At 41.8% G+C, this 14,044-nt stretch overlaps 1 protein-coding gene across 2 annotated transcripts in view; it reads left to right on the top strand.

The window, feature by feature from the left end:
- LOC110522031 (ectonucleotide pyrophosphatase/phosphodiesterase family member 1) overlaps nucleotides 1–14,044 on the top strand; it is a 68,552-nt gene that overhangs the window by 13,965 nt on the left and 40,543 nt on the right. For both annotated transcript variants that reach the window (XM_021600094.2, XM_021600095.2), the window contains exons 8-11: nucleotides 310–429; nucleotides 6,535–6,644; nucleotides 6,850–6,915; nucleotides 7,055–7,127. In XM_021600094.2, the coding sequence (XP_021455769.2) occupies nucleotides 310–429; nucleotides 6,535–6,644; nucleotides 6,850–6,915; nucleotides 7,055–7,127 (369 nt within the window). The remainder of the gene's footprint in view (nucleotides 1–309; nucleotides 430–6,534; nucleotides 6,645–6,849; nucleotides 6,916–7,054; nucleotides 7,128–14,044) is intronic.

Genomic DNA, 14,044 nt, shown 5'->3' with positions numbered 1-14,044 from the left:
ATAATCCCCAAAAAACCTCTTCTTGTGGCTTGATGGCTCGCACATGCTGCTTCTGATGAGAAACTGTGGTTCGAATGTGCAACTCTGGGCAGCGATTTTAGCTCTACTGGTTTACCCAACCCTTTTCAGTTAACCACCAGACTTCTCTTTCAACACGCAGTGTTGTGACTCCGTGTGATGAAATGATGAAGTCCATTCAACGGTAGATGTAAAAATACAGAGGACAAGCCCACTTAGCCCTGCAGCTGTCAAAGCACCGGGTGTGTAAACCTCTGTGTGTGTGTGTGTGTGTGTGTGTTACTCCCACAGGGTCTCTATCCAGAGTCCCATGGGATCGTGGACAACAAGATGTACGATGTGACCCGCAACGCCTCCTTCAGTCTGAAAGTGGCTGAGAAATTCAACGCCAAGTGGTACCAAGGAGAACCAGTGAGTGAATACATTAGAATACAAAAAAACTGCAAACATTGGGCGTTAATTACATTTTAGTTTATTGGTACAGCTTATTGTTTTTTAGCAATGTGGCCCTAGTGTTTTGTGAAACTGAACTTGTGACCTGAAGAGGGGAGCTTGGGATAACATAAGTAGTCTTAGACAAGGAGCCACAGACAGACAGGGATTAGTGAACATTTCCTCTGCAAAACATGGAGCTGGAAAAATGGATGAGGAAGATGAATGTCATTGAGGAAGTTCCCCTGTACTGTGTTTACTAAAAACCCTAACAATAGGACATAATGACATTACAGCACTGTGCCAAATAACATTCTGTATACTTATTGCACAAATCTAAACATCGACTGAGAAATACCAACTAACAAGGAGAAAATGTCGCAAAAACAAAGTCTCAGCCTTGTCACAAAACACACGGGATATAATGATATATAAAGTATTGAGTGAGAACAGTAGTTATGGGTCTTTGATCATGATACACTCTAATGAGCTTTCTATGAAAAAAGTGTGTTAGGCAGCTGTTTTCAGTGACAGTTCTCCTCTTTATCGCTCTGAGGTGGGCGAATTGCTCAGCTCCACATAATATCACATTTTATTTGTCACGTGCCGAATACAACAGGTGTAGGTAGACCTTACAGTGAAATACTTACTTACAAGCCCTTAACCAACAATGCAGTTTTGAAAATAAACTAAAGTAACAAATAATTAAAGAGCAGTGGTAAAATAACAGTAGCGATGCTATATACCCTACAGGGGGTACCGGTACAGAGTCAATGTACATGTAGGCAATATGTAAATGTAGGTAGAGTTAAAGTGACTATGTATAGATAATAAACAGAGAGTAGCAGCAGAGTAAAAGAGGGGCGGGGGGGTAGCCATTTTATTAGCTGTTCAGGAGTCTTATGGCTTTGGGGTAGAAGCTGTTAAGAAGCCTTTTGGACCTAGACTTGGCGCTCTGGTACTGCTTGCCGTGCGGTAGCAGAGAGAACAGTCTATGACTATGGTGGCTGGAGTCTTTGACAATTTTTTTAGGGCCTTCCTCTGACACCGCCTGGTATAGAGGTCCTGGATGGCAGGAAACTTGGCCCCAGTGATGTACTGGGCCGTATACAATACCCTCTGTAGTGCCTTGCGGTCAGAGGCCGAGCAGTTGCCGTACCAGGCAGTGATGCAACAAGTCAGGATGCTCTCGACAGTGCAGCTGTAGAACTTTTTGAGGATCTGAGGATCCATGCCAAATTATTTCAGTCTCCTGAGGGAGAATAGGCTTTGTTGTGCCCTCTTCAAGACTGTTTTGGTGTGTTTGAACCATGATAGTTTGTTGGTGATGTGGACACCAAGGAACTTGACGCTCTCAACCTGCTCCACCACAGCCCTGCGATGAGAATGGGGCCGTGCTCGATCCTCCTTTTCCTGTAGTCGACATTCATCTCCTTTGTCTTGATTACGTTGAGGGAGAGGTTGTTATTCTGGCACCACACGGCCAGGTCTCTGATCTCTTCCCTATAGGCTGTCTCATCGTTGTCGGTGATCAGGCCTACCACTGTCATCTGCAAACTTAATGATGGTGTTGGAGTCGTGCCTGGCCATGCAGTCATGAGTGAGCAGGGAGTACAGGAGGGGACTGAGCACGCACCCCTGAGGGGCCCCCGTGTTGAGGATCAGTGTGGCGGATGTGTTGTTACCTACCCTTATCACCTGGGGGCTGCCCATCGGGAAGACCAGGATCCAGTTGTAGAGGGAGGTGTTTAGTCCCAGGGTCCTTATCTTAGTGATGAGCTTTGAGGACACTATGGTGTTGAACGCTGAGCTGTTGTCAATGAATAGCATTCTACCATAGGTGTTCCTTTTGTCCAGGTGGGAAAGGGCAGTATGGAGTGCAGTAGAGATTGCATCATCTGTGGATCTTTTGGGGCGGTATGCAAATTGGAGTGGGTCTAGGGTTTCTGGGATAATGGTGTTGATGTGAGCCATGACCAGCCTTCAGCACTTCATGGCTACAGACATGAGCGTTACAGGTCGGTAGTCATTTAGGCAGGTTACCTTAGTGTTCTTGGGCACAGGGACTATGGTGGTCTGCTTGAAACATGTTGGTATTAGAGTCAGTCAGGGACAGGTAGAAAATGTTGGTGAAGACACTTGCCAGCTGGTCAGCGTATGCTCGGAGTACTCATCCTGGTATTCCGTCTGGCCTTGCTGCCTTGTGCATGTTGAACTGTTTTAAAAGGTCTTACTCACATTGGCTACGGAGAACGTGATCACACAGTAGTCAGGAACAGCTGATACTGTCGTGCATGTTTCAGTGTCGCTTGCTTTGATGCGAGCATAGAAGTAATTTAGCTTGTCTGGTAGGCCCGTTTCACTGGGCAGCTCACGGCTGTGCTTCCAAGGTGACATGCCCAAATGATTATTGTCCGTCGTACTCACCCCGGTCATCATGAAGTGCTTCGAGAGGCTGGTCATGGCCCACAAAGGCCAGCATGCTAGGGCACTGAACCCACTCCAATTTGCCTACTGCTCTAACAGATACACAGAAGATTACATTTCCATCGCTATTCACACAGCCATAACTGTACAAGAGGAACACCTAGGTGAGAATGCTGTTCATCAACACTATTGTTCCCTCCAAGCACGGATCCTGGACTTCCTGATGGGCTGACCATAGGCTGTGAGGATTGGCAACAACACATCCTCTACACTGACTCTTAACACAGGGGCCCCTCAGAGGTGTGTCCTCAGCTCTCTGCTGTACTCCCTGTTCCCCTATGACTGCGTGGCTTTGCACAACACCAACTCCCTCTCAACATCAGCAAAGTAAATGAGTTAATTGTTAACTACAGGAAGTAGAAGAGGGAACATCCACATCAACGGGACTGCAGTAGAGAGGGTCAGCAGATTTAAGTTCCTCTGCATCCACATCACCGAGGACTTGACATGGACCAACACCACCATTCTTGTCAAGAGGGTGCATCATAGGTAATATGTGTCTCTTCTACTTAAGGGGGCTGAAGACATTTGACATGCCACACCGGGTCCTCTCCAAATACTACTGCTGCACCATGGAGCGCGTCCTAAACGGTTGCATCACGGCCAGGTACGGGAACCGCTCCGTCCACAACCGCGAGGCCCTCCCGCAGGTGGTGAAGACGGCACAGTACATCACTGGGATCGTGCTCCCACCCATCCAGGTGATCTACTCGAAGCGGTGCCTGAGGAAGGCCACAGCGTCATCAAGGACCCCACACACCCCAGCCACAAGCTCTCCACCCCCTTACTGTTGGGCAGACATTATCAGAGCATGAGGTCTGATACCAACCAGCTCAGAGACATATCTACAAGCCATCAGACTGCTGAACACTTGAACTGGACTGACCACCTGCTCCGATTCTCCGCACCTTAGCACACATGCACTCACGCAATCACACAGACATACACGCGCTTACAGTGCATTTGGAAAGTATTCAGACCCCTTGACTTTTTCCACGTTTTCTTGCAGCTTTATTCTAAAATAGAATAGTTTTTTTCCCTCATCAATCAACACACAATAAACCATAATGACAAAGCAAAAAAACAGTTTAGATTTTTTTGCAATTGTATTAAAAATAAACACATTTACACATTTACATAAGTATTCAGACCCTTTACTCAGGACTTTGTTGAAGTGCCTTTGGCAGCGATTACAGCCTTGAGTCTTCTTGGGTTTGCCGCTAAAAGCTTGGCATACCTGTATTTGGGTAGTTTCTCCCATTCTTCTCTGCAGATCCTCTCAAACTCTTTCAGGTTGTATGGAGAGCGTCGCTGCACAGCTATTTTCAAGTCTCTCCAAAGATGTTCGATTGGGTTCAAGTCTTGGCTCTGGCTGGGCCACTCCAGGACATTCAGAGACTTGTCCCTTCCTGTTGGAAGGTGAACCTTCACCCCAGTCTGAGGTCCTGAGCTCTTTGGAGCAGGTTTTCATCAAGGATCTCTCTGTACTTTGCTCCTTTCATCTTTCCCTCGATCCTGACGAGTCTCCCCGTTGAAAAACATCCCCACAGCATGATGCCTCCACCACCATGCTTCATCGTAGGCACTCAGGCCAAAGAGTTCAGTCTTGGTGCCTTTTGGCAAACTACAAGCGGGCTGTCATGTGCCTTTTACTGAGGAGTGGCTTCGTCTGGCCACTCTACCATAAAGGCCTGATAGGTGGAGTGCTGCAGAGATGGTAGAACCTTCCAGAAGAACAACCATCTCCACAGAGGAAATCTGGTGCTCTGTCAGAATGCCCATCGGGTTTTTGGTCACTTCCCTGACCAAGGTGCTTCTCCCCCGATTGCAGTTTGGCCAGGCGGCCAGTTCAAGGAAGAGTCTTAGTGGTTCCATTTAAGAATGATGGAGGCCATTGTGTTCTTGGGGACCTTCAATGCTCCAGAAATGTTTTGGTACTGTTCCCCAGACACAATCCTGTCTCCGATCTCTAAGGACAATTCCTTCGACCTCATGGCTTGGTTTTTGCTCTGACATGCACTGTCAACTGTGGGACCTTTACATAGATAGGTGTGTGTCTTTCCAAATCATGTCCAATAATTTGAATTTATCACAGGTGGACTCCAAGTTTTAGAAACTTCTCAAGGATGATCAATGGAAACAGGATGCACCTGCGCTGAATTTCGAGTCTCATAGAAAAGGTTCGGAATACTTATGTAAATATGTTTTTTCTTTTTTATAAATTTGCTAAAAAATTTAATAACCTATTTTCGCTTTGTCATTATGGGGTATTGTGTGTAGATTAAGTTTTAAAAAAGAAAATATTTAAACTTTTTTGGAGTAAGGCTGTAACGCAACAAAATGTGGAATAAGTGAAGAGGTCTGAATGTTTCTGAATGCAGAGTGTACAAAACATTAGGAACATCTGCTCTTTCCATGACAAACTGACCAGGTGAAAGCTATGATTCCTTATTGATGTCACCTGTTAAATCCACTTCAATCAGTGTAGATGATGAAGGGGAAATACAGGTTAAAGAAGGATATTTTAAGGCAATTGAGACAATTGAGACATGGATTGTGTATGCCATTCTGAGGGTGAATGGACAAGACCAAATATTTAAGTGCCTTTGAACGGGGAACGGTAGTAGGTGCAAGGCGTACCGGTTTGAGTCGCTGGGATTTTCATGCTCAACAGTTTCCCGTGTGTATCAAAAATGGTCCACCACCCAAAGGACAACCAGCCAACTTGACATAACCGTGGGAAGCATTGGAGTCAACATGGGCCAGTATCCCTATGGAACGCTTTCGACTCCTTGTAGAGTCCATGCCCTGATGGATTGAGGCTGTTCTGAGGGCAAAAGTGGGTGCAACTCAATATTAGGAATGTGTTGCTAAGGTTTTGTACTCTGTGTGTATATACATTCATGCTCACCCACATTGCAACTGCTGCTACCAGACTCTTATTATCATTGCTAAATACTGAATAATTTTAACCATTTTTAACCCCCTATCCCCCCCTTCCCCAAATCACGTGTGAATAATGGACTATAAATTGTGCCCTCCTGTAGTATACTTATGCTCAAATGTTTACTATATTCTACTGAGCCATTTTCGTTATGTTTGTATTATCTTTTATTATTTATTGTTGCATTGTCGAGAAGGACCTTGCAAGTAAACATTTTGTTGGACGGTGTACAGTATACCATGTGTATATCCCATATGACTAATACAACTTGAAACATGCTCATGACTGTAATTAGCCATGTGTGAACGCAGTCAGGAAGATTACTTTAATCCATAAATAGTGTTATTGATTAACATATACAGTAAGTAGGCCAATTCTATATCACTCGTTAGGATAAATCTTAAGCTGTAATGGATGGTACTGCTTGGTCTGATCAAATTAACATAATTTAATGATAAACAGTATGTAATGAACCATATGTAGGTCTGTTTTGATACGTTTATTGGGAAAATATCTTTAGGTGTAATGGATTAGGTATTGGTTATTTTGTTGTATTAGAATGAATGAGAAATTAGTTGTCTATAGGACTCTGATGCTCTTTTGACTACAAGTTCACCTCTACTATCTCCCTTGCACTCTCACTCTCTCTGTAGGTTTGGCTCACTGCCATGTACAATAAGCTGAAGTCAGCCACATTCTTCTGGCCGGGTGCTGATGTGGCCATCAACGGAAGATTCCCCGACTTCTACAAGATGTATGACAGGTGAGAGACTTGCATAATGGTATTTCCTGTTTGTGGGCACAATAAAGAGGAGTATCTAATAAGAGAGCTAATGATCCTATAACGAACACCACATTTTTTTTTGTAGGATATAAATTATGGATGTTATTTGGAGCATTTTTCTGCAATGTAGTGTGTTTAAGCTATCCATAGTGATACTAAGAATAAAAGTGTTTCTTTCTACCAGGAACATCCCATTCGAGGAGAGAATCTCAACCATATTTCAATGGCTGAATTTGCCTCAAGGGGAAAGGTATATTATGCATCTCATAACCATTATATACTGTAATCCTGATTTTTGAAGGACAGACCACTTACACTTACGTCTTTTGAGAGGACTCTTTACAACATAGAACATAGTGTGTAATCTGTGTCCTTTTGTTTTCTTGTAGGCCTGATTTCTACACTCTGTACCTGGAGGAACCAGACTCTGCTGGCCATCGATACGGACCAATGAGCAGTCAGGTAGGATCCAGCTCTACTCAAACCGACCAATCCATTGCGTAAGTAATTCATAACCAATCAAAACAGGCCCAGCAAAGGCACCCTCTGTGCGGTCTGAAACAACATGTTTTGGACTCTAACTCTCCCGTACGGGCTCGGGAGAGACGAAGGTTGAAAGTCATGCGTCCTCCGATACACAACCCAACCAAGCCATACTGCTTCTTTAACACAGCGAGCATCTAACCCGGAAGCCAGCCGCACCAATGTGCACCTGGCAACCTTGGTTAGCGTGCACTGCTCCCGGCTCGCCACAGGAGTCGCTGGTGCGCGATGAGACAAGGATATCCCTACCGGCCAATCCCTCCCTAACCCGGACGACGCTATGCCAATTGTGCGTCGCTCCACGGACCTCCCGGTCGCGGCCGGTTACGACAGAGCCTGGGCGCGAACCCAGAGTCTCTGGTGGCACAGCTGGCGCTACAGTGCAGCGTCCTTAACCACCCGGGAGGCCTAGCGACACTCCATCTTAACTCCTCCCCCGATAGTATTTGTTTTCTCTTAAAGACCAGAAAGAAAACGCTGCTCAGTACGCCTGCTACGTTAGATCACGACAAAGGCGACAAATTAGTCAGCAAGAAATTTGGACCTTGTATAGATGGTGTGGTGGTTGGCAACAAAACCAACGCATGTCAACTATGGGACAAAACAGACAGCTTGGCTTAGATTGACATGTAAACTATATCTTGTCTCCAATGTTTATTTAAAAAAATATATACTTTTGCACAATGAACACTTGTCTCTCAAATACATTGTTACAGTTGTTGGTTAGCTGGCTAGCAAATTTTAGTCATATTAGCATAGACGTGACATCAGTCAAAACAAGACATGGTATCAAGAACAAGATAAAAAAAAAAAAACTGAAATTCTGAAATTAGCCACCTACGATTCCCCACATGGCAGTTTCTTGTCAATTGTTGCTTGCTATCTGGAATCACAACAACACCTAGCCTCCAGAATCACAACAACACATGGCCTTCTTCCCCATTGAAGCGTGCGCAATGTTTTTGTGACGTCTATAACGTGTTGTGTTCTATGTTGTTATTAATCTTGTATGTATCCGTCACCACAAAAAGTTCCCCCTCAGCCCACATAAAAAAATAGTACAGTTTACTAAAGAATACTATTGTACTTCCAATTGAATTCTGTAGTAAACTGTAGAATTCTATACTCCACACTAGTGTCCCTTGATATAGTCCTTCTCTATGTGATATGCCATGGGTAATATCAATTTTTATAGTTTACTTCGCTACTTGAATCATCTCTCTCCGCTCTTCCGCTCCGTGCCACTCTCTACACAGGCCTAGCAACGCCCCCTGTCACTCAAGGAGCGCATTTGATGTTCCTCAACCAAGAGACACTTGCGGTCAGTCTGCATGGTCAATGCAGCACATGCAACAATGTTGATGATAATGATGCCGTTTTCTCTTTGCTTCTTAATATAAATCCACTAGTTCTATAATGACACTGTTAGTTTGTGTTTCTTACACCAGCAAACAACTAGTTTGTCTTTTCTTAGCAAGTTGCCCTAAATCTTGTGAGATGCTAATTGTTAGCCGCTAATGCTAGTAGCTAGCTAATAAATGTACTGAGTAAGAGCAAACGTAGCTAGCTAATTGTTAAGAGAATTATATTCTCAATGTTCATAAACTGAACTTCAATTGAACTACTCGGTCTGCTACCAAGAATTTATAAGATTCTTGTTGAAATGAAACAGACGAGGCCAGTCTACAATAGTCAGCAACGTTTATTTACGAGAGCCAATCATATCATGTACATTAGTTTATATATCACACATAACGTCATAAGTGTCCCTCCTCTTCTATGACAATGCTTTATAACACAAGTTTATTCCAACACATACATTGCTTATCATATCCTGCCACATGTTACACAATCTACTGCAAGCCTAACGGTTTCTCGCCCCCCAGGGTGGGGACGAGAACTCTATCCTGTTATCAGTTCCACTATGGTCACAAGTTGTCTGTCAACAGTTCCTCTTTTCCTATGCACAAACATTCAAATCATTATACAGAGACAGGGTAGAATTCTGTTAGTTATAGTCCTATCATAACTTTAAACTTATACATAATTTAGTCATTATACATAAAATTCATAACACTAATACAGCCTGATAATACCAGTGATGGTGTAGACCTAAATCAGCATGTTTGTGCAACAGTATCTTCTAAATCAAAAAGGAATATGCAAAGCAAGAATATGTTAGCTACATGAAGTAGCTAAGATAACATGCAATGTAGCCAAAGCTTATAGGTTCCCCTAGGAAACACTTATCAACACTTTAGTTCCTACCCTGTCACAATAACTCATCCCTGGCATTTGTTGTCATCTCAATCAACACTATTCAAAATGCCCACTGTTATATTCTAACTATAGAATTGCAGTAGTCATTCTATTTCCATGATTCCAACAGTTTTGCTTTAATTCACAAGTCAAATCGCAGTTGCAACATTTGGTTTAAAATAAGTCCTAGATTATTTGCCCATATCGTGCAGCCCTACATGACAGTGTGGAAATTATCTCAATTGAGCAGTGGTGGAAAGTGCATATGTAAAAATACTTTCAAGTACTACTTAAGTCTTTTTTCTTTTTGTATCTTTACTTTACTTATTTTTGACAACTTTTACTTCACTACATTCCTCAAGAAAATACTGTACTTTTTACTCCATACATTTTCCCTGACACTTAAAAGTACTCGTTACATTTTGAAAGCTCAGCAGGACAGGAAAATGTTCCAATTCGCGCACAAGAGAACATCCCTGGTCATCTACTGCCTCTGATCTGGAGGACTCACTAAACAAATATGCTTTGTTTGTAAATTAGGTCTGAGTGTTGGAGTGTGCCCCTGGCTATACGTAAATAAAAACAAGACGGTGTGATCTGAAATTAATTATTTATAGTTTCTACTTTTGATACTTAAGTACATTTTTATCAATTACATTTACTTTTGATACTTAAGTATATTTAAAACAAAATAATTTTACTCAAGTAGTATTTTCCTGGGTGACTTTTGAGTAATTTTCTATTAACATATCTTTGCTTTTACTCAAGTATGACATTTTGGTACTTTTTCCACCACTGCAATTGAGTTCAGGAAATGCAGAAATTTGTTTTGGTTGAAGTTAGGGCTGGGCGATATGGCCTAAAAGTAATATTAAAAAAATAAAATAAAAGATTTTTGGACGATTCACGATATATATCTCAATTTCTTGTTTTTCTCTAAACAAATCAAAAAAGGCCATGACACAATTCTTAATTGAATTTTCTTTATTAAAATAAAAAAATATACAAAGCCTCGAGGCCTATTTGTGCAAAACAAATGAACTCCACACATCTTTTTTGGGGGGGGAATGTTTGACTACTAGCTGTTTGAATATGTAATTAATATAATAATTTTGTTTGAAAATATGTTAATTTGTTATGATTTAAAACAGCCTGTGGTTATTTGCTTTTGGATTGGCAGAGTGATACAACTACTAACACCTTAGCTTACAGCTGGCCTGAACATTACTTTTTTGGCGGGTCCAGTTGTTCAGGCGGGTCCAGTTGTTCAAGCGCAATGCTTTTATCATGTTGCTCCCGCTGTCAGTTGTCATGCAGTTGTCAATATCGTCCATACATATTTTTTATCTCGCTACACCAAATGTGATAACGACACGCATGTTAAAATATCAAAACAAACTCTGAACCAATGACATTAAATTGGGGACAGGTCGAAAAGATGAATGGCAATTTAGCTAGTTAGCTTGCACTTGCTAGCTAATTTGTCCTATTTTGCTTGCTTGCTGTTGCTAGCTAATTTGTCCAGGGATATAAACACTGAGTTGTTATTTTACCTGAAATGCACAAGGTCCTCTACTCCGACAATTAATCCACACCTAAAACGGCCAGCCGAATCGTTTCTAGTCATCTCTCCTCCCAGGCTTTTTCATCTTTTGAATTTGTGGGTGCAATAATTGAATAACATGGATTTCTAAATTTATTTTGCGACGCAAGCAACGTGTCCGGTCTGGTCAGCATGTTAGTCTCACGCATTCCTCCCATTCCACCGTGTGTTTCAGTTGCAGGTGATGGAAGAGTTTGGTTGTGCTGTTGCTTTTCGTAACAATTGTCTTTTGACACATTTTGCACAGGACATTCGTTTGCTGAATATCAGACCTCTTAAACCCGAACCACTTCCATATTACTGAAAAAACATTTCTGCCCTTTTTGGGGGTGATTTCATCCTCGAGAGGCTGAGCTGCAAGCATTTCGCTACACTTGCATTAACATCTGCAGTATTAACATCTGTGTATGTGACCAATAACATTTGATTTGATTTGAGCTGGCTTCCTCACTTCTCCGGCATGGTTACGATTTGTGAAAGGCTGTCTAAGATTGTGATTGGTGGATAACCTCTGCACGTGTTGGCACGCAATTGGGACATGATTCAACATTGGGCTGACAGAGAAGAGACCGTGAGATGCTGCATTTGTAAAACGTTACAACATTATAACATAACCTCGATTCTTGCGATAGAGGCTTTTTCCATATCGCACTAAAACATAAACTCGACTATATCGAGGAAAAAAAACTTGATATATCGCCCAGCCCTAGTTGAAGTTGATTTGAACAGTATAAAACAATCATAATGGAGAAAGACCCATTGAAATCACTTAGAATGTATGTGTTGCCACCCTAGGATCACTCACTACTCGTATAGCAAATGTAGAACTTTTATTATTAAAAAACTAAAATACTGTCCAATGTTTTTAAAATACTGTGATATAATATTTTGGCCATATCGCCCAGCCCTACTAGACAGTCTAATGTACTTGTCCTCTTGGTCAGTTGTGCACCGGGGCCTCCCACTCCTCTTTTTATTCTGGTTAGAGACAGTTTGCACTGTTCTGTGAAGTGAGTAGTACACAGCGTTGTACGAGATCTTCAGTTTCTTGCCAATTTCTCACATGGAATAGCCTTCATTTCTCAGAACAAGAATAGACTGACGAGTTTCTGAAGTCTTTGTTTCTGGCCATTTTGAGCCTGTAATCGAACCCACAAATGCTGATGCTCCAGATACTCAACTGGTCTAAAGAAGAACAGTTGTATTGCTTCTTTAATCAGAACAACAGTTTTCAGTTGTGCTAACATACCTTCAAAAGAGTGTTCTAATGAATTAGCCTTTTAAAATGATAAACTTGGAATAGCTAACACAACGTGCCATTGGAACACAGGAGTGATGGGTTGCTGATAATGGGCCTCTGTATCCCTATGTAGATATGAAAATCTGCCATTTCCAGCTACAATAGTCATTTACAACATTAACAATGTCTACACTGTATTTCTGATAAATTTGATGTTATTTTAATGGACAACATTTTTTGATTTTCTTTCAAAAACAAGGACATTTTGAAGTGACCCCAAACATTTGAACGGTAGTATGTCCATTTTACTGTGGTTAAAATTAATCAAAATGTTGATGGTAGTATGATAAACTACAGAAAGTATACATTTATCAAGTTTGACATTTCTATGTTAACTTTTTGAAAATACTAATTAATGGACCAAAATGCTAACAAATCTCAAAATGGATAGGTAGATGCAAAAATGTCATTTCAGCCTGTGATGCCTGGCCTTTACAAGAGTACACCAAAATTACTTCTTAGATCAGTTACTTCCACTAGATACTTTTGGTCATTTCGTGTATGTGGACTCCTGCTTGTCAAATGTTTAATTCCAAAATCATGGGCATTAATATGGAGTTGGTCCCCCCCTTTTACTGCTATAACAGCCTCCACTCTTCTGGAAAGGCTTTCTACTAGACGTGGCTTGCTTCCATTCAGCCATGAGCATTAGTGAGGTTGGGCACTGATGTTGGGTGATTTTTAGGTCTGGCTCTCAGTCGAGGTTCCAATTCATCCCAAAAGTGTTCCATGGAGTTGAGGTTTGGGCTCGGTGCAGGCCAGCCAAGTTCTTCCACACCGATCTTCAACAAACCATTTCTGTATGGACCTCTCTTTGAGCACGGGGCATTGTCATGTTGAAACAGGAAAGGGCCTTCCCCAAACTGTTGCCACAAAGTTGGAAACCCAGTATCATCTAGAATGTCATTGTATGCTGTAGCGTTAAGATTTCCCTTCACTGGAACTAAGGGGCCTAGCCAGAACCATGAAAAACAGCCCAGACCCTTACTCCTTCATTTGCTTGTGTGGCGTACCACTTCACGGCTGAGCCGTTGTTGCTCCTAGACGTTTTCACTTCACAATAACAGCACTTACAGTTGATCAGGGCAGAAGTTTGAGGACTTGTTGGAAAGGTGGCATCCTATGACTGTGCCATATTGAAAGTCACTGAGCTCTTCAGTAAGGCCATTCTACTGCCAATGTTTGGCTATGGAGATTGCATGGTTGTGTGCTCGATTTTATACACCTGTCAGCAACGGTGTGGCTGAAATAGCCAAATCCACAATTTTGAAGAGGTGTCCACGTACTTTTATTTATCATTGCAACGGTTGGCTAATTTGAAGAATCTCAAATATAAAATAGATTTTGATTTGTCTAACACTTTTTTGGTTACTACATGATTCCATATGTGTTATTTCATAGTTTTGATGTCTTCACTATTATTTACAATGTAGAAAATTGTAAAAATAAAGGAAAAACCTAGAACCTGTCTAAAGTTTAGATGTTACAATTGTAATAAAAAAATATACATTTTTGCTAAGGTGTTGTCTCACCCGTTGCATTGCTCAGAACTGTTGACCCAACTCAATAGGTGGTCTGTCACGAACCTGTCTTATGTTCTGGTGTCCTCATTAAACAGTAATTGGCGTAGTCTGGTAGTTTTGCCATTTTAGCTAATCCTAGTCTGCAGGTGTT

The sequence above is a fragment of the Oncorhynchus mykiss genome, chromosome 4, assembly GCF_013265735.2.
Source record: "Oncorhynchus mykiss isolate Arlee chromosome 4, USDA_OmykA_1.1, whole genome shotgun sequence".
Lineage (NCBI taxonomy): Eukaryota > Metazoa > Chordata > Actinopteri > Salmoniformes > Salmonidae > Oncorhynchus > Oncorhynchus mykiss.
This window is presented reverse-complemented; position numbering and strand designations above follow the sequence as displayed.